This window comes from Tachysurus vachellii, chromosome 1 (genome assembly GCF_030014155.1).
Source record: "Tachysurus vachellii isolate PV-2020 chromosome 1, HZAU_Pvac_v1, whole genome shotgun sequence".
In the NCBI taxonomy this organism is placed as follows: domain Eukaryota; kingdom Metazoa; phylum Chordata; class Actinopteri; order Siluriformes; family Bagridae; genus Tachysurus; species Tachysurus vachellii.
In genome coordinates this window covers 32,333,229-32,360,424 of record NC_083460.1, presented here as the reverse complement: position 1 = coordinate 32,360,424, position 27,196 = coordinate 32,333,229, and the positions used below count along the sequence as shown (strand labels likewise).

The window sequence follows — 27,196 nt, the reverse complement described above, 5'->3', positions numbered from 1 at the left end:
AATGTGATTGTTGTTGTACTGTAGAGATGGTCAGTGAAAGAGAGACAGAGTCAGAGTATGAGAAAGAGAGCATGAGAAATAAGGAGTGAACGTTTATTTTTACCTTTTGCTGAATAGTGGAGTGTTTTGTTTCCATGTCCCTTTTATCCTTTGCAGCATCCACCATCAACTGCTCCAACTAAAAAAAACAAGCACAAAAAAAAAATCACATTAAAACTGTGTGAGTGAGTGAGTGAGTGAATAATCAGTTGTCATATAGGACACCTTTCTTTGGAAGCCCCATTAATTTCAGAATAAAATTGTGTTCTGTCTAATTTCAAATTTTTTTTCCTGCTTTATATAAAAGAGGCAAATATGAAGACAGAAACCAGGTTACAACACGTTCAAGAATTAATTTTAACAATTTTCGGGAGAAAAAACTCACTCATGTTTTCCTACTTTGGCAAGGCACAGCCTCCATTTAGGCAGAAAGTGCATGGAGCGAGATGCCTCCACTAGGACATAAAAACCCTTGGTCAAGGTACAGCTCTAGCATGGGCATTAAGAGGTGGCATAGAGGCACTCAATCAAAAGACAATCATCCACTTGTGCTTAAAGAAGCCCCCCTTGGGCAAGGATAAGCCCCCGCTCGGGCAAGGATAAGCCCCCGCTCGGGCAAGGATAAGCCCCCGCTCGGGCAAGGATAAGCCTCGCTCGGGCAAGGATAAGCCCCCGCTCGGGCAAGGAGCTGTTCCCACAAATGGTTATATGGAAAGCCTACACAAGGGGACACCCAATAGACAGCACTCCACAGGCAACACACAGACACACACACACACACTCACCCACCTGTGGACAGCTCTTCCACGGCAGTCTACACAGTCCCTGTATGTTCTTCAGCTTCATGGTGGTACTCTCTTGTTCACACACAGATCAACTCCTAATAAAACACACTCCCGATCAGCTAACTCTCCAGGTCTGATGTTTACTCTTTCACACTCAGACTCTCAGATTAAACCCACACACACACAAAGTCTGGGAACACCCAGCCTGGGAATAACCAGTCATTCCTTCAGCCTCAACTTCCTCTTTCCAGATTCAGGTTCCTGTGCACAATCACCATGGAGTTCACCAAAAATAAAACTAATATCATTGGTCGACAAATTTCCCCATCATAAACATAAAAGAGCTCAAATGTACATTTTCAACAGACTTATTTCAGCTTTTATTTACTATATAAGAATTCCAGGGGGTCAGAAATTTTAAAACATGTTACAGTAAGTTGACCATCTCTTTATCTAGTCAAAAAGATGCCAGAAATTTAGAGGATTCTGACTGGATAGTAGTTATAATTATAATGAAAAAGTGTGAAATGTCATTGTCCCGTGCAACTATGGCTTATGTGGACCAGATGATTATAAAAGGTACAAGCTAGGTAGAAAATAAACATGCATACACCACATTTTTCCAAAGACATTTAAATCACCTGAACTGATAGCCATCATGTTGAATCTATGGGTGATTTCTCAGTACTCCTAGCAATTCTCACAAGCCTAAGAGCCAGTCTGATTTTGTTCTTGATAACATGTAAAGTCCAAATCCATGCAACTCAACCAAGACCTCAGAAAAAAAAAATGAATTATGGACCCCTACAAATGTTCCTTCTCCTTAGGAGCAATTTCCAAACAACTGAAGGTATAAAAACATATGTACAAACGTTTGAGCTGGAACACATGTCTGTAGTAGCAGAATGAAAAGGAGTTTGTTTCAGATCTTTGACAATATCTTCTTTCACTCGATTGTACAAATTCAGGATTGCCATTTTGGAACTGTATGTTTTTCCTGGCAATTAATATTGGTTGTTCTTTAGCATTTCTTTAAATGCTGGTTTTTCCACCGTATTAAATGGCTGCATCTCCTTCGCAGTGTACCTCGTAACACTGTCTGTCAGTGCCATTTTATGCGGTATTCATATTTCACATTCATATTTCGTTACCCATTCAAAAGCCTCCATTATTTTCAGCGGACGGGATGTATGTGCGGCTGTGGATGCCTAGCAAACTTCTGTAAATTAAGTGGGATGACATGTCTTGGTTTCTAAGATTTGTGGTGTTGGCACCTTTGGCTGGTATTTCTCTTTTACATATTCGACACACTTCTGTGCGTCTTTCGGCCGCCCCTTTTTGTCGGGTATAAAACCAAAAAGTGCTCAGACAGGTGCCACCTTTTTCGTCTTTCTGTATTATTATTGTGCTGATATGGCTCAGTGATGCAAAACTCAGCAGAACAGTGTCAATTGAAATTAACACCCATAACTGTTTAGCGTAATGCATGCAGGTACTACAACCTCCCCCTTATGGCTAATAAAATTGCGCAATAATTGCGGTTGGATATTTAATATCTGGTTACGGTTATTTAATAATCATGACAGCCTTATGTGAAGCATCCTAACACACACACACACACACACACACCACACCCAACCACATCTGGGCATGCTCCCAGTGAGATGGTGGATGGTGTCCTGGGATCTCCTCCCAGACCTGGATAAGGGCATGAGTGAGCTCCTGGACAGTATGTGGTATTACTTGGCAGCTTCAGATGCTCTGAGACAGAATGTCACAGAGGTTCTCAGTTGAATTTGTGTCTGAGGAATGTAAGGGCAAGTGGCATTAATGTCTTTTTCTTCCAGAAGCTGCCTACACATTTTGGACACATGAGCCCTGTGACTGTCAGGCACTAGGAGTAACCCAGGGCCCACTGCTCCAGCATACCTAACAGTCTGACAACAGTAGTATTTCATGCCAATACCTAACAGCAATAAAGGTGCCTTTGGCCAGCATGTCTGTGAACCTCCAAAGATATTCCTCCCCTTCACTGACCCACAGCACATGGGTCATGGCATCTTCTGACTCTTTCAAGGCTGTCACATGTGCTCAGTGTGAACCTTCACTCATTAGTGAAAAGAAAACAATGTTGGACCTGCCAATTATGGTGTTCTCTGGCAAAGGCCATCCATGCTGCAGGGTGCTGGGCTCAGAGTACAGAGCCGATTAGATAATGACCCACTAGAGGAGCACCCTCATGTGTCACAACTTTGTCAAAAACATGCAAACCAGTCGTTTGCTGAAGGTCGTTGTGAAGGGATCTGCCAGCGCTGCTCCTGTTCCTTCTTGCATAAAGAAGCAGTAGAGGTCCTACTTCTGGGTTGTTGCCCTTTAACAGCCCTGTTCAGCTCACCTCATGTGATGGCCCATCTCCCAGAATCTCCTCTATACTCTTGAGACACACAAAACCCCCAGTGAAGCTACATATTTATGTGCCAGCTTGGAGGAGCTGGACTACCTGTACAGTCTGATTGGGTTGCAGGTACTACCGCATGCTACAAATAATGACAAGGACACCAACAAAACACAAAACTAGAGACAATGATTAAGTGTTCCCTTCATTTTTCTGAGCGGTGTATTTACAACTTATTGGCATAGTGCACTATTCAGAGAATTTACCCTATAGCGAATTCCCAGTGCACTCATAAAACCTAACAAACTGTCAGAAAGCAATAGTAAGTCTTCACATCTCTGGTAACAATGCCATCATGTTAATATTGCTCTGTAGCTCTGTGCTTGGCTGTACCTGTCCGCCGAGGTGCTTCATTAGTGGGTGAAGTTCACTGAACAGGTCATAACCTTGGTGGAAGAAGGTCAAATGTGCATACATGAAGGACAACATCTAAATAACAGAAAAGAAAATGTAGAGAAGGTGTAAGAAACAATGAAAAGTTGTGCCAAAGAATTTACATTTAGTAATAATTTAATTCTTGTTAAAGTTAAATATACTTGCCGATTTGAGGATTTCTGATTGTCTCTTAGACTGCAGAAGATTAATCTATACAGAGAGATTAAGTGTAGAGATAGCAGAGTTACTGCACCACTGAAAGATGACAGCACATTTCCAAGTTTTTCCATTCTTATTACATCACAGCTACACACTTCACACTATTTGTGGTTAGATTTAATGTTGTGCAGCATCGATGGAACTGTTCGCATTCATGTTATAGCAGCTCTATTGAAGTAACAAACATTATGTCAAACATAAAGCACAAAAATGTACATTTTTACCTCCGACCTCTGACAAAGTGCTCACATGGACACACCTTTCATAAATATTTTACAGAAATCTTCATGTCAACAACTGACTGAGCAGTTTAAACAAGGTGCATGTGAGTGTGTGTGTGAGAGAGTGAGTGAGTGAGAGCAATGAAGACTATTTATTGTAGCTATAATGTAAATCAGAATAGAAACAAATGTGTCTCTTAAATGGTTAAAATAAGTGGTGTGCTGCAATTTACTGGTATGTTTACTTGCATATTACTGTAGTATAAGCTGAATAGCACACGTCGGGCTCTTTGCTGTTCTGTGAATATACTGCAACTCTATTTTATACTTGTATAATATTAGCCAAGTTAAATACACACAGTTAGATTTTATTTTACATTTATAAACAAACATTTCCTATTTTCCATGAAAAAGTGTTATATGAAAAGTGCACCTTTCCAGTTGAGCTGAAACATCATTAAAATGATACGGGCTTCTAGGGGCAGTTAATATTTTAAACTTTGTCCATCATTCCAGATTCACATGTCGGATAAGTCTTTTTTTGTTGTTGCCGTTTTAGTGTAATATTGAGTAGCAGTGTACTCTGTTGTAAAAAGGCAGAGCTACTAAACTAAACCAAACTAATGTTAATCCAACACTAAGACTGAAAAAATACAGATGTTGACTGTTCATGTCACTCTGTAATGCCAAATGTAAACAAGGTTACCGGAGATGCAAGACAGTGGAAATACAGCGCTGAGTGCAGCCTGCCCATTACTTAAATAACATCCCCAACATATTATTATAACATCTGTCTAATAGCAAAGCCTAAGTAACACAAACAAACCTAACCCTCTTCAACATAGTGACTAACATCCCTAGTGAACTGCTCAGCCTAAATCCTGGTATGCTCTAGGTGTGTGTTTACCTGGAGAACGTAATCCAGGACAATATGACGGAAGCATTTGCGTGTAGCACTGAGGATGGCGTTAGCTTCCTCCACCTCATGTTGTTTATTCCTGGGAGCCTGAGCGTTCTTTATCAGCGCTGTCTCCTTCTCCTCACTTACTTTATCAAACTGCTTCTTTGACTCCTTAAACCTGCGCAGGTCCCTGAAAAAAACACATATATGCACATTAAAAATGTCAACATATCAGTGACCAGTGGTATTATTATTGTTAATGTAGTGTACAGATAGGAACAGTTTCAGTACGTACTCTTTCACAAACATCTGAAGTTGTGATTTGATTGAGCGCTGTGCCTGGTCAAATAAAATCTGTTAACAGAGAGTGATGGTTCAGCCTTAATTTTCGAATTTCGAACAAACATATTTGTAAGATGTCAAGCCAAAAGACCAGGAAGTGTAAATGGTTCCATATTTTTCAGGCTAGTTAAGTGTATTGTTGGGTGTTGTACAAGTTTGAGGTTACACTCTGGACAATTGCTTCTGTAGCAAGGATCAGCATAATGCCACCTATCATCAACATCACTCAGTCCTCATAAAATGAAAAAAATTGTTATTCACTTATTCAGAAATAAGGGTTTTTAAATTTGTTAAGTTTAAAACACATTTTCAATGAATGAAATACGCCCTCCGCTTTTCGGTTAACGAGTTTCTGAACGAAAAAAAATAGATATGAATAGAGAAGTCCTTAAGAAAACAATAAGTACGTGTGTTTGATGTGTGTGTGTAGCCACAATGCAATACAGTCTTTAGGTCATGTGCTTAGTTTCATGCAATAAGAAATCTAACCAGAGGCAGCTGATTTTACTGCAGATCTAAACTCTGACTCATCCTTCAGACCGACACACACATACACAGTGCATGGTTTCTCTTAACTGAGTTTCACATTCCTGATCATTTTTGCTTATCCCTGCTCTAATTTTTAGGTCAAAAAAAAAAAAAAAAGAAAGAAAAAAATCTCACAGGCACACACAAAGACATGTTCTCTTACAGTGTGATAGTTGGTCATCTCCTGCAAACTCTCAGCAAACTTCGTCAGACTCGACTGTGGAAACAAAAGAAAAGATCAGAACTGTTCTCTGTGTTATTAAGAACACTTACTCCACAGCGCTGTTGAATTCTAGCTTGTGATTGGTCAGAAGGGGTTGAATAACTGAACACTAATACGTTATCATTTTTATAGTAACAGCTCATTCACTTGCTTGGTGGTTTCTCCATATATAAAAGCTGATATGGCAAAAGTTAGTGAGAAATTTATGTTGATTAATTATTATGAAAAGGTGTTACCAGCATCAGCAAAAGTAAAAATCAGATGTAAATCTGAAAAAAGTAAGCCTGACATCTCAGTAACATTTGTTACTAACCCTAACCCTAACTTCCAGAGGGGGGGAAAAAGAGAAGCTGTTGAGTGTGTGTAGCTGCTATTACGATATTTCTCTATACCAACCGCTTTTGACCAATCCAAATCAGAAATAATGCTCCTCACCTCAATGACTTCATCTTCACCTGACTGCTGTGCTAATTCACGGACACCGCTCACAAACTGCTTGTTGGCCGTGACGTACGCTTTTCCAGCATCGATCATCCCAATGCACAGCTTCACCAACTTTATTTAAAAAAAAATAATCATTTTATTTAGAATTCAATTTTTTTATTATTATTATTACCCAGTATTTTATACTAAACATTTCATACTTGTCACCAACAAATGCAATAGGTTTGCAAGAAAGTTTTTCATTCCTCGGTTCTACATTGTGAAACCTAATCCAAATAACAAACAAACCAAAAGTATACATGTATGCACAGATTCAGTCTCAAACAAACAAACAGATGGGAAAGCACACTTGAATCATCTTTTTCAGATTTTTTTGTTCAATCGAATGCAGCACCACTACCAACAAAACAGTGGTGTGAATATGTGGGAATTGGAGCTGGAGCTGATTACTTTCTCCGCCCTGACTGTGTATTTAAGCAGCCAATCAGTAACGGTGTGTAAGAACCTGACACAACTGTGACACACGCCCTAGGCCTGATCTTCATTTGCACTGATGTGTTTCACACACATCCTTAATGAGTCATCAGCAGAGTGAGAAGGTGCATGTGTAATAATGACTGTAAACCACATGGATTATTTACAGTCACCCCATTTGGAAAATAGGAAAAACTAAAAATAGACAACATTAAATCTTTGTAAATTACACACACAAAAAAAAAAAACATGATAAAACATCAGTTTAAAGAAAACTTTTTTGGAGAAAACTAAGTAGGAATACAGAAGATTATTAAGAGTCTAACAGCATGGCACATCTTTGCCTGGCAATATTTACCAACTCTGTCTTGGAAAAACTTTCTAGTTTCCTCAGATTGTGTGAGCATCTCATGTGAACAGCTGGTTGCTTTTGGTTAAAGCATTTCTTAGAAAATTTGGTTATATGCTGTTGGTCATGCTGAAAGATAAAAATGCCTTTTAATTTTCAGCTTACTAACAGACTGCTAATGATAAAGCACTGATAAAGATTGGCTTGTGATTGTAGCTATTTCATGATTTTAGTTGAGCTTGGATTTTCTTTTCTTTGAGAAAGAACTTCTGTCTAGCCACCTCATCCCATAGACCAGACATGTGAAGAATAGGAGAGATTGTCGTCACATGCAGCAAGTAATCAGAAATGCTTTTATGCCCCTCAACTGTTCTTTGAAACAGCCGATCAATATTTGGAGTTAGTCAGAATTATTTAATTGATGAAAGTTGTATGATGATTCCTTTTGAACATGAAACGGAATATGATTGGTTAATTCTGAACACGGCCGGCCGCATAGACCAGTTATAAAACTGTATAATGTTACAAAATTGGTCAAATTTCCTGTGTTATTAAAATATTCTATGTAATAAATATCATCAAACTAATATTGTAACAGTTTATTATTTTATGCAACACTACTCTATTACCGAGTCCTATGGTGCAGATTTGTGAACTGTAGAAATGTTTTGATATCTTATGACGTGCCCAGTCCTTGTCGTCACTATTTAGGAGTGTTTGAGAGGATCAGTGTGTTTGTGGGGGGTTTCAGAGAAGCTAATTTCAGAAGCGTGTCCCTCCTCCTCCTCCTGTTCTTTGAGATCTGAGACAATATCCTTCCTTGGCATGAGGGAAGTGAGAATGTGAGTCACTCAAACCTTTCAAACAATAAGCTGCTCTGAACAACACAATGCTCACTCGCCAACTTTCATTTCTGCTTTACTTCTCTTACGGCTCTAGCTGAAATGCTTCCCTTCAAAATCCCCTTTGCCAGCGGCATTCTGTTATTTCATCACAAGGTTCGTTAGACGCCGAAAGGGTCAACGTCACTGGAACAATATAGAAGTGTAATGTACTGTAATGTACAGATTTTATTCTAAATTAAACAAAAATGTCAGATGAAGATGCAAATAAGTGACAGACAAACATTTCAAAATTATATCTAGCTGCAAGCAATGACTAACAGGCTCAAGCACCAAGACTGCAGCAGTATCTGTTCATGAGGCAGGTTTAGACCGTAGATGAGAATATACATGATGCCTGTACCACATTGCATGGTATATAGTGGAATTATAGAGGAAGGGAAAGGAAGTGGCCATGTCTCAGTGCTTGTTTTGCTACTCTATGCTCATTAATACCTGTGTGTGCACAATTTACAACATGCACACTTACCTTTAATGACCATACCTGTTTTTATTTATTTCTTTTTTTGTTAGGCTATTTAAGCTGCCACCTACTGTAAATCTTTTTGTTCAGATGAGGCACTACCCACCCATTTAACTTGTGTAGATGAACAGCAGTGTTTCTACAATCTGGTCAGCATTGTTAATACGGTGTAAAGGTAAGAAATCGCAGCATCCATAGCACACCATGACCCTGTGACTGAGGAAATAGTTTAACAGAGTAAAACACACACCATAATCTTGAACTTACCTTATCTAATTTGGACTCCAGCTCACACACATCTCCCTCCACTTCCTCAATGGTGGCCCTGTGTTGGCGAGAGCAAACAAAGAAACACGTTTTAAAATTGTAGGTACACAGATATCTTTACCTGACCAAATAACCCATCACTTATGTTTCAAGTTTTTTCTCCTATTAAACTTGTATCTGCTTTAGCGAGTGACACACAACCTCAAAAATCTTAAGGAATTCCAAAAATACAGCACCAAGCTCCTGAATCACAAAAAACATTACAAACATTTCAAGAAACATATGAAGGGGTAAGTTATATGATAGATTACAATCCAAATAAATAGTTTTTCAAACAAATAAATAAATGGCTGTGATGAATTTGATGTCTGTGATCTAATCTTTATGAGCCATCTCATTAAAACAAGATCTGAATGTGCTGAAGAGTTTGTGTTATGAAGGTGTAACAAAGTTTCAGTGGAATCCAAGTGCAGGATAAACCCAGCTTTATTAAATCCAAATCGAGAGGCAGGAATAGTAACCACAGAAAACTGGCAGAGAGTTTGATAACCAAAATAACAATCCAATATACGTTGCACAAACAGAAAAGGGCAAGGTAAAAAGCAAGGTCAAACAAACATGGAACAAATGGTCATACACAAAACAGCCAAACTGGCAACTGCGTTGAGGATACTTTGCGTCGTTACCATCGTGCGGCTTGCTTATATGCTAATGAACATCGAAGTCAAAAATTGAAGTGAACTTCCGTGGCCACAGAAATCAGTATTCCGGCAAAAGCTCAAACTGAAGACGTGGCGAGGGTGTTCTAACAGAATCTCCCCCTCCAGAGATGTCTCCTGGTGTCCTTTTCCTGAGGCATCCTTGAGGCCGTGGGGTTGGGCAGTCTGGGTGTGACTGGGGAAATTATGTGATAAGGGATGAGTACAGTATGTCATTGGTGTTTGGTCCCACTGTATGGGTGCAATAATCAGGGGGACAGGTAGGATTGGCTCTGGTTCAAGAACTTGCTGTTTTTGGACACAGTAGGTTGCGGTGAACTGGAACCATGAGAAAAACAGTGGCCACCTGGCTTGGCGAGGGCAATCCAAAGTACTATGAACAAACAGACAAGGGTAAGGCAAAAAGCGAGGTCAAACAAATTTGGAACAAATGGAAGTCACTATGGCGAGAGTGTTCTAACAGAAGGATTTATAGCAGTGTGACAGTACTGACTTAACTGATCTAAGATAATATTAACACTGACAAACCTTAAAAAAGTGTGAAGCAACATTTAACACTTAACCTTGAACAACAAAGCTTTACCTCTGACTGTTACAGAGCTGTGACAATAGCAGTTCCTTCTATAAATGTTAAATGAACATCTCCTTACAGAAAACTTAGACATACAATAACAAAAATTACACACGGAGTGTGTTTTTACTAGAGAGATGCTAACATTTGAATGATCACAAATATAAACAATTGACAGCTGCATTACTGTGAGCTGCTGTCATAGAAAATTAATCAACACCTTCTGACCAATCGTAATCCAGAATGGCTATGTTGTAAAATGAATAGAGGTGGGTGGTTATGCATGTGTGTGAGAGAGAGATATATAAACTGCATTATTAGCATTTGCTGCTTCTCTCTCGCGCACACACTCGCGCGCACACTCACACGCACACTCACACGCACACTCACACGCACACTCACACGCACACGCACACTCACACGCACACTCACACGCACACACACACGCACACGGCCTGCATTTCTTCACAGATTTTTCTACACTCTGCACTTTCACCCCATTTCAAAATCCTCTGGAAATGAGAACAAAAATGTTATTGTAATGCAGAGTTGAGTGTGTCCTGATTCACGTTTACGAGCATCTCTGATATGACTTTATTATAATACATCATCACTGTTACCCCTAGTAACATCAAAGTTTTATTTCTAAACTTGGTCATAACTTTAATCTAAACTAGCTTTTATTAGGTCAAAATATAATTGGAGAGAAGGACACTTTCTGTACAGACCATTTCCCATCATGCACCTGCACCACAAAACATTTGGCAGGGTTTGTAGCAAGTAATGGACATGAATACTAGTGATGAACAAGACGTGGCTTTCTCAGTATTGCTATACTTGTGTGTTGTATAATTTTTAGTTGATCAGCTGCTGTGAGTTTAAATAGAACAATGTACGTTTTTCACAGTGATGCAACACACAAATATACTAGCTGTATTTAAATATTACAATCAACATGTGACTAGATTCTGATTGGCCAGAAGGTGTTGATTATTTTTCACTCCCTGCAGCTCTAACATTAGTGTAGCTGAAAAAGTGGCTACATTTTATTTCATTGATGAGATAGAAAAGACATTCATTTTTTTTTTTTTACTTTTTAGGGAAGGAGTCTCTAGTCTCAGCACTGTAACTAAGTGTCCCATGATCTTCAGGACTGAGGATTTTACATTGTGTGGTTTAACAGCACCACTGCGTTTTTTTAACTCTTTACATTCACGACATTGAGGACGCTGATGATGAAATAAAATGTAGATACATGTAATCACAAAAGTACAACAGCACGTTCACTTGTGTGACATTGCTTTTATATAACAGTTCTTTTAACAAGAAATTAAGAGTGTAACTAACATTTCAGGTTTGTTACATTAAAACCTTTACTACCAGCTACAGCTTCTTTGGGAGCTCTTTTCACTGACAGAAAAAATAAACAAGGCTTGTCTATATTGTGTCTAAAATGTTAGTTACTCTCTATTCATTTCTTGTTAAAAGAACGGTTATATAAAAGCGATGTCGCACAAGTAAATGTGCTGTTGTACTTTTGTGATTACATGTCACTACATTTTATTTCGTCACTAGAACTAGAACTAGAATGTTAGCTTGTAAACAAACAGGTGTAGTTTTACTAATGGTGAAGTGTATAAGTGCAGTTCTACTAATATCAACACTTCTGTAAGGCAGCTTGACTGAACAAATTGGACTGGAGCTAATAAATATCTAACAGGGTATGTAGCTAATATAAAGGAAGTATCACAGGAAGTAACTCGTGTCAGATACACATTCCATAAATGTTAAACATACATATCCTAAAAGAAAACTTAACCATATCATGAATAGATTTTCTTTTGTTAAGTGAACTCTTTTTTAATATTTAACAGAATATAAAATGAAAACATAAGTCGTACTTGTCCACACAGCCATCACTATTAAAGAGAAACCACTTGTCCAACAAGTGTGTGTGTGTGTGTGTGTGTGTGTGTGTGTGTGTGTGTGTGTGTGTGTGTGTGTGTGTGCACGCACGAGTGTGTTGGTGGGTGGGGTCATCCCATTCATAAATTTAAAATGCATAAAATCTCTACATAGCATAAAATATATTGAGTTGGTTGACAATTTATGTAGCGTTTTCTTGTGTATGTGTATAGTGGTTTTGCCTGTTTCTTAATAAGTTCGACCAGCTGAAGGTGAAAGTAACATTATGTCAGTAAGATTACCTCTAACTGTCACAAAGCCCTGACATGAGACCAATCATCAGTAACCACCTGCCTCATATTATGTAGATCCCCTTGTGGGACCAAAACAGCTGACACCTTCTATCGTAGTCAGCATTTTTCCAGCTATTCAGCATAGAGTGGCTTCTCTGCTGGATCAGACCAGTCAGACTAGCCTTCACTCCTCACGTGCTTCGAAGAGTCTTGGGCCTCTATGACCCTGTCATGGGTTTGCTGGTTTTTTGCACATTTGGAAGATTGTAACCACTGCATATTGGAAATACCACACAAGACATGCTGTACGGATGATGCTCTGACTGACTGTTTCTGCAATCACAATCTGACCCTTGTCAAAGTCACTCAGATCCACACTTGATTGTTCATCTGCTGCACAGTATAATCGCTCCCCTTGACAGATGTCATTGTCTTGACAATCACTGTTATTCACTTCACCGTTAAGTGGCGTTAATGTTATGGCTGATCAGGGTGTGTGTGTCAAAAAAATAAGGGAACACATGAATCAAGTAGTGACAAGCACCTAATAACACACTAGAGGCAAATCAGTAAGGTAAGATAAGGAGAGAGCAGCTGTCTATGGCCACCACCTGCAAAATTTTTATTCCACTACAATGCACCCTTTATCATGTTAATTTGCACCAAAGCAAGTGAAACTGGTTCACAATCTTTTTCCCTGAAATTTCATTGACTCAGGGTTATACTGCGATGATTAAGTGTTAAGCAGTTTTGTACATCACTCTGGATAAGGGAGTCTGATAAATGCCATAAATGTAAATCTAAGTGTTCCCTTAATTAAGCACTGTGTGTGTGTTCAAGGTACAATTCACTAAGAATGAGCTATTACTTTAGCAACAATAATGAGATTAATATAAATCTGTGATTTCTGATCAATCCAAATGGTACAGCACTTTGTGGTATAATGCAGTTTAAGATCAAGCTGCTCTAGCACAAAGGGGTTTATTTAGTCTTTAATTTTCTGTCATAAATTAAAGGCATGTAATATGCAAGTTGGGTTTAAACATTTCCACATTTATTCATTCCTGTATGAAATAAATGTGTTGGAGAGAAAAAAAATTGCTTTCCACATGGTCCTTGAGTCATGCTTTTTACTAATGAAACTCAGGGGGGAAAAACTTGAGCCACTTTCCAGTGTTTCCTGCAAACAACTTTCTAAACATCTGCTTCTTGTTGTGCTCTGGGATACTAGAAAGGGAACAAGGGAGAGGGGAACAAGGGAGAGGGAAACGAGGGAGAGGGGAACGAGGGAGAGGGGAACGAGGGAGGAGGTCATTTTTTACTTCACAAAGCCTGGAAAGCCTGAGCCGAGGGCGGACCAACATTTCCTCTGTGTGACATACAGGAAAGACACAGTGGCAACATCCCAAACCCCACACCACCACACTCATCAGCAAGTAAAAATAAGAGGAACGAACGATAGTGGCCACATCCCAAACCGCACTCTACTGTGCTGAAAAGTATGTCAGTCTTTTTCAGCGCATAAAAAAATTGCAAAAAAGCATAACAGTGATGGAGCATTTCCAAACACTATGCTAGTTTACTAAATAATATATCAAATCAGCACAAAAAAAGGGAGAATAAAAACTGCTATGTCCCAAACCATAGGCCAGGCTTCACGTCTAAATCACAGACCATTGCTACATGCTTGGCTTTATACTAGTTTGCTTCTCAGAGGAGCAAAATTAACATACACAACGCTAACTGTGCAAGCAACATACTCTCACTAGTGGCACCCAACAATCTCTATTTCTAAACATTGTTTGTTTACACATTTAACGAGAGGTTTTATATATATTATATAACAGGATACGGGTAATTTATGTTTTTCTTTCTTTTTCAGCACTAAACACTAAATAGGAACAAATTGTAAACACAAACTAAAGTTGTGTGACAGGAACTGAAGAAACCTCTGACGCACACACACGCACCCTTATAGGACTGGACTGAGGAATCATTGGAGCTTTGGATTTGACACTTATTTACATTGTCATACTTAATTTGCATAGAACTGAGAAAATCTCAGGTTAAAAGTCACTTCTCCTTAAACGTATGCAGAAAATAACTGCTAACCTTTTACTTTGATACTCTGTAATGTGAATATACAGCATGTTGCAGTTTTACTTAATGGAGACTTAGTCCATATATTAAATAAATGTCTCCTTATGGAAAACTTTACTTCATCAACAATAACACACCATCTGACCAAACAGATCAGAAAAAAAAATCAAATGTTCTTGTAAACAGTAAAAAAAAATACAAAGAATATACAGACAGACAGACAGACAGACAAATAGATAGATTGATCGAAGTATGCAAAGAGAACAGTACAAAAATAAGCACTGACAAAAAGAAAGAAAAATCTCATGACGTAATCAGACTGTCGGAAAAAACCCAAATCGAACTGAACCCCTGATACAACACAACATTCCGTTCACACCTTTTTTGTTGCTTTATTTCACACGTCGCCACAGATATCGGCGGTTAATCGGAGCGAATGACAATATCGAGGCGGAGTTTAGCTCGTCGTTCATCTAGTTTACTCAGTCAGTACTTTACATTCCTAGACAAAAATAGCCCAAAAAAATATATATATGTGCATATACAAAGCTGAAAACATTCCTACCTGAATCTTGGAGAATCTCTGAGACATTCCTCAAAATCTACCGTGATCCTCATGTTCGCCTTTTAAAGTGCCAGTTAAAACAAGCGGATTTATTTAGTTCTGTTTTGATACAAACCGAATGTTAGCCCACAGCTAGCAGGTCCAAATCTTACAAACCAGCTTAACCACCTCAGCAAGTCTCCAGCTAGCCTTCCTGGTGCTGGCTGGTAGATTAAATTGAAAATAAATCCCAGGAACATATATAACTATGAAAAAGCTTTGGGACAACTTAAAAACAGCGCTGAATTTAAAACAAGTTTTCACTCCGCTGCCCACAGGAACTCAAATTGGTTCAGGTCACCAGTGCCAAGAAGGTGGGCTGTATGTTATGTTTTCCCACCCGTATCCCGGCAAATCCCGCCTCTGCTTGAGAAGTTTTGCCTCACGAGCGTGTTGACGATAGGATAGTGTCTGTTAAAAACTAGCCAATCGTGGAACAGAAGGCGGGAGTTGAGTGGGCAGAGTGGGAGAAGAGGTGGGGGTTCGGCGTGTACGTTGCTTAGTTTTGTAGGCGATTTAATTTCTTAGAAACTACAAATCCATTTGAGCAACGCGCGGAACTTCTGGGCAAATAACAGAGTTTGGTTTCATCCGGGAGATTTCATAGACACGCGTGGCTACTAGATACAAATATGATTAATAGTGAGTTATAAATTTACGGAATTTTTTTTTGTTGAATTGATAGATATGATACTGATAAAGATTAATAAAAGAGAATAAAGTATTTTTTTATGTTTATAGCTGCTAGAATGTTTATAGCTGCTAGAATGTAAGTGAGAACAGGGAAAAAGTGCTTATAAAACATTAAACATTTGGGTGGAGGAAGCCAGAGGATGGCCAACAGATGAAGCCCCATGCTGAATAGAACAAACCACAGATAATAAGAATAAGAAAATAATTGGCTGTAAAGAATGTACTGAGGTAGAGAGAGAGAGAGAGAGAGAGAGAGAGAGAGAGAGGCTGGGCAGGAGGAGTGTCGGAGTGGGCAGATGAGTCCACAAGTTAAGCAGAACCGGGCAGAGGGAAAGAAGCATGAAAGGACGAAGCTCCAGGATGCAGGGCTGTCAAGTATCACGCATTTGGGTATTTTGTCACGCTCTCCCGACACAAATTGTATTTCTCACGCAGAAAAACCTTTTGACTATTTATCATATATTTAATACGCCGCACCGCTGTCTCTATGGAACCGGGCAGGAATCAAGCGCGTCTTCCCTGGAGTTCTTAGTCGAGCCTGACACTTATCAGCTAATCAAAAAACGAGGCTACACAATAGCCAATCAGAAAATAGCACTATTGTATCTGGGTAAGATTTAACGCAACATCCAATGGAAAAAAAACATTCATTAGAAAGGGTATTTTCGATGGTCGGTTTGAACAAACACGAAACAACTTGTCTCTGGACGGGACATTGTCCTCAATCATGACCCTAAAAATGTCTGGGCTTGAGCTGAACTGTTTTAAATGGGAGCAACATTACAAATGATAAAAGAGTCCAAAAAGGCAACAAACACTTACAATAAACAACACCAGTCATAATCTCTCTCTCTCTCTCTCTCTCTCTCTCTCTCTCTCTCTCTCTCTCTCTCTCTCTCTCTCACACACACACACACACAAACACACACTGGGGGGTTTGGGGGGGTTTGCTGGGGGGTTGGAAATGTCACTCTTGCCTGTCTTCAAAACTTGAGAGCCCTGAGGATGTGTGGACGAAAACCCCTGGCAAGGACGAGGCTGGGCAAAGGAAGCACTGCGCAACAGAAGAATAAGCTCCAGCATGAGTGGAAAAAGCAGCAGAAGCCACAAACTTGGCAGAAAGAAACCAAATCTAGGCAGAGAAGGCCAAATTACAGCAGGCAAGATAGAGCCATAAGACTGGGCAGAAGGAGCCCCATGCTGGGAGAAACATGCTATGACAAAAACATCCTAGATATTTATATGAACCAGTCATCTATTCTTTAGAAAACTCTAACCAGTATAACCACCAGGTGACAGCATTACAGCACAGATCGACTTCTAAGTGTGTGTGTGAACCTGAGCCGCAATATGTGGCAATGATGTGAGGTTTTGGATGGTCAAAACCTCACATTTTGAAGAAAAGTGCATTATTATACAGATTTTTTTGAGAGTTTGTTACTGTCAGAGGGTAGGAAAAATTATAACTCCTTTTCTCATGGTAAAAGAAGCCCCAGTTTGGATGGAAGATTCCCCAGGCTGTGTGGAAGTAGCTCCAACTTGGATGAAAGAAGCCCCGTGGTGGAAGTCACAGACTGTGCAGTCCTCTTCCTTAGATCGAATATATTCAATAAACTTGAAATGCAACCAACAGTGTTCGAGTGAAACTTAAGTCTGTATGTACAATCACAATATTCAATTACCAGCTGGAGAACTGTTTATTCATTAAATATTTATGGTATAGTTGTGAATTGGCCTATGGTGTCATTGTTGTAGATGTTACCAAACTTTAATTAAACATTTCCTCGGTTTACAAATAGGCCATGAAAGCACACGTGTTCAGGCATTTACATTACTAGACTCATTCTGAATAATGTTAGCAAGCCAAATGTAATAAAACATAAAGGACATTAGCTATGTTAACCTTGGCTTGGATAGGGCACGGCTGTAGTTTAGAACAGTGGGTTTTGTCTCACTTTGGAAAAGTGTTTCGGTACCTAAGCTGTAAATAAATTATAATTGTTGATTTGTTTCATTACATCAGAATCCATCGTTGTCAATTTCGCATTGCAACTGATTAGAACAACAGACTCAAACATAAGATAAGTTTCACTTCTATCTAAACATTTTTTCTATGAAAAAATTTTTCTATTAGCTTTTATGTTTAAGATGTATTATTGTGTTTCTTCTATAGAAAGATGCTTTAGCTTTTGATATTTTTACAGTTTGCAGTCTGCTTCGCATAAATTGTTAATCAACACAAAGCATTTCTTGCTATTTTGTGCATCTTTTGTGTGTATCAGACCTGATGACCTGAGGAATTTTTTTTTTTTACTTAACTAGTTGAAAAAACATCTGGGAGTCATAGCACAACTTTTCAACATTTTACATCTACAATATAATGAGTAAAAAGATGCCTGGATATATAGCAGAACTGCGAGGCTAATGCTGCTAACAAGTAAGCAAAGTTTATATGTACTAGTTTAGCAAAATCTAAACTGGGTACCTTTAATTTCTTATTATTTAATTATCATTTTTTGCCAAATTGTCAATTTAATAAAGCTATTAAAATGTGCAATCATAAATACTTTGCACATAAAAAGTCACATGAACTCAATGTGAAATTTACACGTATTAAACACAATTTGTCCGTTTTTTACATGTGAATGAAATCATATACTACTTCCAAATAAAACCCAAAGTACCGAATTAGACCTCTTTGCTCTAAAATAAATGAAAATGAATTTGACATCTTTGATTGTAGAAGCTACATAATGAAGACAGATTATCTTTGACATAGTCAGATATTGATTTTTCTGAAGAGTTAGAGCATTAGACTCTAACATCAGCATTTAACGAATAATTATACAAAACAATTTTAACATCATCTGGACAGGATGAAAAAAAGAGTCACAGTTGAGCACAGAACTAATGATACATCGAACTTAGCACAGAATTACATCATTTTCAAGCAATAGAAAAAAAACACGTCTGCCTTTATGAAAGGATGTATCTTAATATCACCCTGCTAGCCAGCCGATGCTAGTGATGCCAAGTGTGTGATCTTCTCAAAGCTGTAAGGTCAGTGTTTAACCAAGGATTGTGACTGTGTTTATTTATCTAAAGGAAATATGGCAATTAAAATTTGATTTAAAGTAGCAGTAACAAATATTTCATTTACTGTGCGCAGCCATGTTGGCGTCATCATGGGGTTGAGGAGAAAAGGAGGCATTTTCTTGACATCACAAGCTTAATCAAATTCAGTGTTATGTCTGCATGAAGTGAAATAAAACCATGACCATGAGGTTAAAGGTAGAAGTGCTTCCATCTGAGAATATATATATTATATTTCTCTTTTGAACTCTAGTTAGAACTGTTTGTTACAGGTATTTCGGCACCAAATCAACTGAAACGACATTAATAGATGTATTCTGGGTTATGGTGCAACCCACACCGTGTTTCACAATTTTTTCCCTTGTTTACATCACTTTTTTATTCAAAATGCTGCCAGTATAGCTGATAAACATCTTTTGTTCTGAGATTTCTGTCGTTTGTGATTGTACTTAACATTACTTGCTTGCTCACACCGCTGCAGTTTGATGTTCAGCTGTTCACCTGGCTTTTTAACAGCATTTCTCAGAATGTTTTATGTCTCTTATACCACAGCAATTTGGTAACAATTTAAATCTTTATTGCGTTAAAGAACGACACCTCATATTTCTATCTGTTTTAGTTACATATAATGTTGTGTAACATCATTGAACCAATTCTGGGTCTGTTCTCACTTATAGTATAGCAGCTAGAAACAATCGTTATCTCACCATTCTGCACTTTTTCTTCTCAATTGGACTTGTTTTATTAGTGTATGTGGAGCGATCCACCTACAAGTCCCTGTGAATGAGATGTTACTATAGAGATGTTTACAATGTACGAGTGCGTTAATAAAAACCTAGGATTTGTAGGAGAAAATGATTTAACACCTTCTAACCAATCAGAACTCAGGATTCAACAACGCTGTGGTGGTATAATGTAAACTAAATGAGAGCGAGTGTGAAAGCACCCTAGAACTTTGCACCAGAACTCTAATGTACTTTCTAGAATGTCAGTAATCTGCTCTTCCTGCTCCTGAGGTTTTTCAGTGGTTAGCCTCTTGTGGTGAAACCTCTGAGGTCATGCTGGTGTTTTCTTCTCTTTATGGTCGCCTTTGGCCCAGCTGGAGAGCCTCTACATCCTGGATAGCATTTTTAATTCGTTCTGCAGATGGAATAATGGGGCTACCAGGTATAACAAGGCTAGGCAAGCTGAATTTAGCTTGAGTCTGTCAAAAACGTTCTGACTATAAATGCCACCAGATCCTGTTCTCATATCCTGTAGGTTCTAGAAGACGCATTATTGCTACTAATAGTCCACGTATTCAGAGAAAGAAATTGGGACAAGCATACAAATACTTTGAAATATCGGAAGAACGCATCTTTCCCAGCACTTTATTTTAACGTCATTATGGCAATTAGCTATGTAGCATTACGTTAAAATATTTATTATTAAAAAAATAAATAATTATTTTAGCATGACGTTAAAATAATTTAGTATTGAATCCTAGAACATGCAGGAGATCACAAATAACATCTCCATGTTAAAACACTTGGTTCACCTCTCATACATTTGTGTGGTTAATCTACAGTATGGATACAAGATGGATACAAGTCGCATTTTTTTTGGTTTTATTAAAAAAAGAACGGCTGGTGAGGAAACGAATGTTTATAGCTGCTAGAATGTAAGTGAGCACAGGAACTAAAGTCCTTATAAAAATATTAAATGATTAAAATCATTCAATAATTTAAAAAAATGCAATTGTTGTTAACTAACTGTGGTGTAAGAGAGATAAAATAAAAAACTTTTATTTTAGAACCATTTTGATCTAAAATAATCTACTGAAGGGTGGAAACGTTAATGCGTTTAGGGTCAATGCCACTTATTTTGTTGCAAAACCTTCATCTAATTTATTAGTTTTTGTTATTATTAGTTATTAGTCTTGTGGATTTCCTTTAAAACATTTTACACAAGAGCTTTTAGTAAGTCACTCAATCATTTAGGGACTTTGACTTCCTGCGATTCAGATTTTACCCTCTCTATATAGATGGAAAATTCTCCTATAATAGAAAAATTATATAATGTTGTGAAAATATCTGTACAAAAATTGTAGCTTCAGTTTGTTTGTTTTTTTTATTTTTTTCCCGGACTGTAATGTATCTAATAAAATATAAGAATATATAAATAAGATGTAAATCTTTCAGGCGAATGAGTTATGCATGATTTTTTAATCATTGTTTTTTTTTAAATCATGTACAACTATTCAAGACAAAACAAAAGTTACACAGAATTGGCCTGCAGTTTGCATTCATTTGAAAATGTTACATAAATAAAATTCATTTATAAATATCTCTTTTTTATAAACATATAAATAGTTTTTAAACATAAATACATTTTATGCAGGAATGAAGTACATGAATGTACAGCAGCAGCGACAATATACAGCTTCGCACATTTTTTTTTTTTACACCGTCGTCCGCCATCTTGTGATGTCACTGATAATGGGTGAATTATTTTTTTTTTTTTACATTTTTGATGATTACATTTGTTTCCCCATAGTGCTCGATCTTGGCAGATTTCTGTACCGTTCTTCCGTTCCAGCTCTTTTTGTTTTTTTCATTTGTAAGGCTTTTCCTCAAAAGGAGACAGTCAACATTGTCCGAAACCTCATCATCCTGCGGATACTCTGAAAAAAGAAAAACAGAGACAAGAATGATTAATGTTAAGGCGTGTAAATATTGCCTAATGCATGCTGTCAGTCACATTTTGCTCGCATGATGTGTCTTGTGTGAGTCTTTATACAAATCTGTGTTTAAACATGCAGCAAGCATTAAAAAAACAAGCCCATGCAATGATGTAATAATTGTTCTCCTACTATAGCACCTTTAGGGTTTAGGCACATTTTTCCTGCTTGCTGTATTACAAATGAGTGAAAAAGTCTAAGCAAAGCTGAGGTTTCACTTTTTTATTGACCGTTTTACATTAACAGATTTAATTTTTAGCCTGTTTCTTTTACATCGGTCTGTCAACTTTAAACTTTGGACTTTAAGCATTTTAAGTACAATGCTGTCTAGAAATATGAGTTTATTTACCATCATTTAGCACTTTTTTGATTTATAATTGTATAAAGATATAAGAATTTGAATAAAAGTGTACACAAAGACCTAATGAAGAAATGATGGTGCTGAGATTAACAAAATTTAATACAATTATGAATTATTAATAAAAAGATTCATTTAAATATATACTAATAAACAATGATTTCTGTTTAAAAAAGAAATAGAAATAGTAAAAGAACAAACTTCTTTATGATTTTCATTAACTGTTAGATTGTTTGAATAAATGCGCCTAAAACTTAAACACATTCTAAACTATTGTTAATAAGGATTTAACTTAATATGTTTCATGAGACTGATCTAAAATCTATTTTGTATTAAGTGACAGAATCCCAACGTACCAGGAGAGGTTATTTGTGGACGGGTAATACGCCGGTTGGCAGCCCATGCCACTGATGGTACCTATTCTGTCCATTTTGTGTCCGAAGCAGCCGCTTCTGGTGGTGCTTCCTCCTTTCTTAGTTCCCGATTTGTGCCTTCGTGAGCCGTTCTGGTCATTTGTGAAGCGTGCCCACATGCCCTTGGCGCGAGTGTCCGTGCGGAGTTCCCTCAGCAGCCGCATCCTGCGTTCACCTGAAGCCAGGAAATCTGCCAGCTCTTCTCCAAGCAAAGCTTCCAGAGCCTGAAATACATGAACACACACATGCACCAAGGGGTTTTTCATTACAGGGTACAGGTCCCAATAATGCCGAATCAGGCAATGATGAGGCTATAGATGATTTTAAAACCAAACTGAAAAGTCTAAACTGCAGACTTCTCTAAAACAGTGATATATATACGTACAAGTCCAAGTTGTACAATTCAAGGGTAAATTGAACGACTGCAACACTGCACTAAAGGATAAATTCAATACTAAGGATTAAGGACTAAGGATTAAAAAAAGTGCTGACTGGGATTTCAGGCATCGCCTGCGCAGATCCAGAGCATCTCTCAGCATCACTGGTTCTTCACATTTCATAGAATATTATATCAAGTAATTATTGCAGAATCTAAAAAAAGCAAAAGAGTTTTGCAAAGGAATTCAAATGCAAAACTGCTAAATCTACACTGCAGGGCTTTTGTTGTCCTATCTAAACAAATTGATGGAGTTTCAGTTTTAAAAAAAAAAAACTTGTGCTGGAATAACTGATGACTCGTTGGATGTTAGTAAATTGGCAGAATAATGAAACAGTCTCTGTGTACCCTCTTTATTTTGTGCTTTTTTCCACTAACTTTTCCCTAAAAAACAAAAACAGATCCAAAACACAAAGTCTCACCTTATGCTGGCTCGGTGTTGTGGGTCTCGCCTCTGTTCTGACCAACACAAGACTCATGATTAGTCCACAAGCCACCAGCTGTACGGCATTCATCCTGACTTTTAATGAAGGAGCGATACTCTGTTTTAAAAAAAGGAACAAAAGGAAAGATTTCTCTGTTTTCTTCAAAGAGCTCCAGCTCTACTCTAAACCCCTGTGCTGCTCTCCTCACAGTTTTATAGTCTAATGAGGGTGATGTCATTGCAACCTGCTCCCCCCTCTCTCTCTCCTCCCTTCCTGCTGCCTTCCCTACATCTTTCCCTTGCTCTCCTATTCCTTCCTCAACACCATCATATCAATCACTCCCGCTGACAAGTTTCCTTTTTTTTTGACTGATCAAAGCTTGAGTCTTGAGACCTAATGTGAATCTAGTGTTTCAATAAAGTGGGTTAAGAAAAAGAAAAAAAATCCTGCATTTCTGAACTCCTGAAACATGTATTAAAATCATTTCAACTTAGTTCTTTAGTTAAATTTAGTGACTGCAAAATTTTAAGTTAAACTCTACTTTATTTCTTTTCTATTTTGTTCTCCAAAAATGTAATTAAGATGAACATTTAATATGAAAATGTTGGTCAACAAAAAATACATTTAAAATGTAAAAATTGTTAGTAATATATTGATGATTGTCCCCACAAAGCTAGGAATAATCTTACAGAATAAAAATATTTTATTTTTATTAATAAAATATTTTTTTTAATAAAAATTCAATTTTTGTTCTACTCAAAGACTGCAAATATGAATACTAAGATAAGTGTGTGTGTGTGTGTGTGTGTGTGTGTGTGTGTGTGTGTGTGTGTGTGTGTGTGTGTGTGTGTGTGTTTGGGTTGATGTTGCACACATTCTAACCACTAGGGGACAGTATGCATACACATCATGTCAGATGGCTCAGGTGTTTATCTCAGGTGTTAAGAAGACACAGGTGAGAGGAACAAGGAGAAAGATGTTAGCATATTAGGTTTCTTAAACAGAAACGATTAGATCACAGTCACTAAATAGAGCTGGAAGGCTTCTGGACTATAACAGTACTTTCCAGGCTCATACCTAATAGTCAGTGAGTCAGATCAATTGATTCATCTCGCTAATAATGCTTGACTCTTTCGGCTCCCAAATGAATCATTTTGACCAATAATTGTTACTCTTTGACTGATTATGGCTGAATTCATTTGCTGACATATTACGTTTCTATGGAAGCATTTTTATTCAATTTGTATATTGCAAGAGTAACAGCATTTGCAGGTTTCCTCTGGGTTCTGTGTGTGTGTGTGTGTGTGTGTGTGTGTTGTGGTGCACCATGATGAACAGGGTGTATTTCCATCTAATGCCCACTGTGGATATTTACAGCTTACAAAATGCCAAGGTTTTGATGACACTGTACTTTGCATTTTGTAGTTTACTGCCTTTAATCTTGAACCCAACTTGCACAAAAAAATGAGCAAGCTGTGGAAAAATACTGTACATAGCTGCAAAAAGTAAAGGTGGAAGGGTGTTGTGTTGTACTATTAATCAGTAATATCTAGTCTAGTCTATTAATCAGCGGAATTTATTACCAACACTCAACCAGAAAAAAATTCAATCTGAGAAAACAATGCTATTTTATTGCTCATGTTAAAATATTCATGGGAAAATAAATGCATCACTGTCAATGGTGCAAAAACAAAGAAAAACAAACTTAGAAATGTTTCCAAGACAAAACTTTTATTTATATTTGTTTTTTTTTTAATATATTTTACATTCACCTTCAAGAAGAATAAGACAAACGTAATCAAAAACAAGAAAGGTAGATTTCAATCATTTTATTAAAAACAATGCTGTTGCTGCTGCTGCTGATGACGATGGTGGTGATGGTGATGAAGATCAGGTGGAACAGATACCTGAGGCATCCTGCTGAAAGTGTCCAAATTCTCAGCTTCAGAATCTCAATTATTTGCTGCCTCAAAGTCCACTTGTACTTTTTCTCAAATCAAAAGCCAAAGATAAAAGGACCAAATTGGTGCACCTACAAGAGAAGAAATGGAAAAAATGAAGAGGAGCTGAGAAAAATCTTTTGGAAAAAATTGCCACTTCAAAGTTATCTGCCTGGCTTAAGGGAGGATGTCAAGAGTTAAAGGAAGAAACTTGAATCAGACAGAACGTTTTGAAAGTCACCGATAGACTCTGGAGCCACCAACACTAACCAGGATAAAGATATTAATGAAGATGGAATAGTTTTTATTGTTTTTAAACTTTGGAAAACTCTCTCAAGCATTCACAAAAACCATAGTTAAAGAGGTCTGTGAAGCACAGCGGTGAATTTTGTTGTTTTGTTTTGTTTTGTTTAGAAATCACACTGTAAATTGATGGAATAATCAAGTGAAAAAAAAAAAAACACAAAAAACATCCGACTTCTAGTAATAATTAATAGTAATAATGAATAGTTAATAATAATTATGATAAAATGATTGGTGTGAAAAAACTGACATGATACAAATTCATTATAATTAATATTTAATAATATAAATACACTGGTCCTGGAAAAAAAACCAAAGTTTGTTAGAGAACGTACCTGAACAAGCAGTATGTTGAAAACCAAGGAACAATCAAAACAAATCTATAAAAAAGTTGTGGAAAAGTATCAATCATGGTTTGTTTATTACAAAAATAATCTCAAACTTTGAGCATCCCAAAGAACAAGAATAATGTGTTATTTATAAAATTGTTATTAAAGAATACAGAAAAACTGACACTCGAGTAAACGGCTAGGGTGAGGATTAGTTAGAGAAACAACCAAGAGGCTCTGGGTAACTCTCATTATTATGCTATCACCACTGTGCTTCACAGTAGGGTTGATGTTTTCAGGATGGTGATCATGTTGGCGTACATAGAACACGTGCAGAATTGTTCTCTATTTTTTTTTTTTATGTCAAATGGTAGTTATCTATTTCAGTTCCAACTTATAACACTACAAAATGTAGAAAAGTAGGTGAATAGTTATGAACTAGCAATGATTTGCCCGTATTTTGGTGATGTAATGTGGAAATGTGATGTTTCTATGATTTGTTTTCAGTTCATGTCTTTTTTTCCCCTCTCTTCGTTCTGTTTCACAAGCTGAGCTAGGAAGCTAACTCGTTTTCTTCTGGCTAATGTTAGTGGAATGTAGTGAAGTGTATTAGAAGCCAGCGCTTAGCAGCAGATTTGGATGATGGAAAGCACTGATGCTGAGCGTAGTCTTGGTTCTCTTCCAAACAGAACTGCACTGATGGAGGGACTCTGACACGCATCGCTGTGGATTAGCTGTGGATTAGAACCTGGGGTCTCGAGGGCTACATGGAAATGAAGGATCGTGGGAGTAAATTAGCTCCAGCTTCACATGCTGATGGACCTGAACACAAAGATGAAGATGGCACAAATTACAGAGACAAAAAAAAACAAAATAGCGAAAAAAAAAAAAAAAACAGCAAACAGCACTTGGCACGTGATGGGGTCAAATAGTTCATTAGCAGGTTTTCTGAAAAGCTCTTGATAATACCCAGTCAGGCGGAGATGTTCAGGGTTAATATGGAGCACATTCTTCTGCACAGAATGAGACCTGACAGATTGAAATGTGGAGTTGATCAGTGTGGGCATAAACGTGAGGTAAAAAACGTAATGATCACCAGGCAGCCGGAGCTTTGGCTTATACTGAATACAACTTCTGTGCTGAGCTGTCAACCGGCCTCTTCATCCATTCTCCAGCATTTTGTATTCAAAATGAGCATGACCGCTTCAGCACACACACAAAGTGACTATTTTCTGTATCATGATGATTGAGAGGTCAAACTCATCATTTATACAAGCAGATGTGAGGTAGTTCTAAAGAGCATAGCAT

General features: G+C 37.6%; 2 protein-coding genes across 3 annotated transcripts in view; both read right to left on the bottom strand.

Annotated features, from left to right (window-relative positions):
• The window catches only part of LOC132854939 (arf-GAP with coiled-coil, ANK repeat and PH domain-containing protein 2-like), a 33,446-nt gene extending 17,933 nt beyond the window's left edge, over positions 1 to 15,513 (bottom strand). Inside the window, exons 1-9 of one of the 2 annotated variants that reach the window (XM_060883617.1) lie at positions 15,141 to 15,513; positions 8,988 to 9,045; positions 6,524 to 6,643; positions 6,029 to 6,082; positions 5,291 to 5,349; positions 5,002 to 5,185; positions 3,820 to 3,864; positions 3,613 to 3,708; positions 104 to 178 (exon numbers count right to left, since the gene is read on the bottom strand). In XM_060883617.1, coding sequence (XP_060739600.1) covers positions 104 to 178; positions 3,613 to 3,708; positions 3,820 to 3,864; positions 5,002 to 5,185; positions 5,291 to 5,349; positions 6,029 to 6,082; positions 6,524 to 6,643; positions 8,988 to 9,045; positions 15,141 to 15,193 — 744 coding nt within the window. In that variant the 5' untranslated portion in view covers positions 15,194 to 15,513. The remainder of the gene's footprint in view (positions 1 to 103; positions 179 to 3,612; positions 3,709 to 3,819; positions 3,865 to 5,001; positions 5,186 to 5,290; positions 5,350 to 6,028; positions 6,083 to 6,523; positions 6,644 to 8,987; positions 9,046 to 15,140) is intronic. The other variant, XM_060883625.1, reaches the window with a different exon arrangement.
• A 5,703-nt stretch (positions 15,514 to 21,216) lies between these two features.
• nppc (natriuretic peptide C) lies at positions 21,217 to 23,487 on the bottom strand. Its single transcript, XM_060864973.1, has 3 exons — positions 23,314 to 23,487; positions 22,399 to 22,679; positions 21,217 to 21,627 (listed from the first exon to the last, which is right to left on the bottom strand). Coding segments are annotated over exons 1-3 (375 nt in total). The 5' UTR covers positions 23,407 to 23,487; the 3' UTR covers positions 21,217 to 21,626.
• Between the last annotated feature and the right edge of the window lie 3,709 nt (positions 23,488 to 27,196).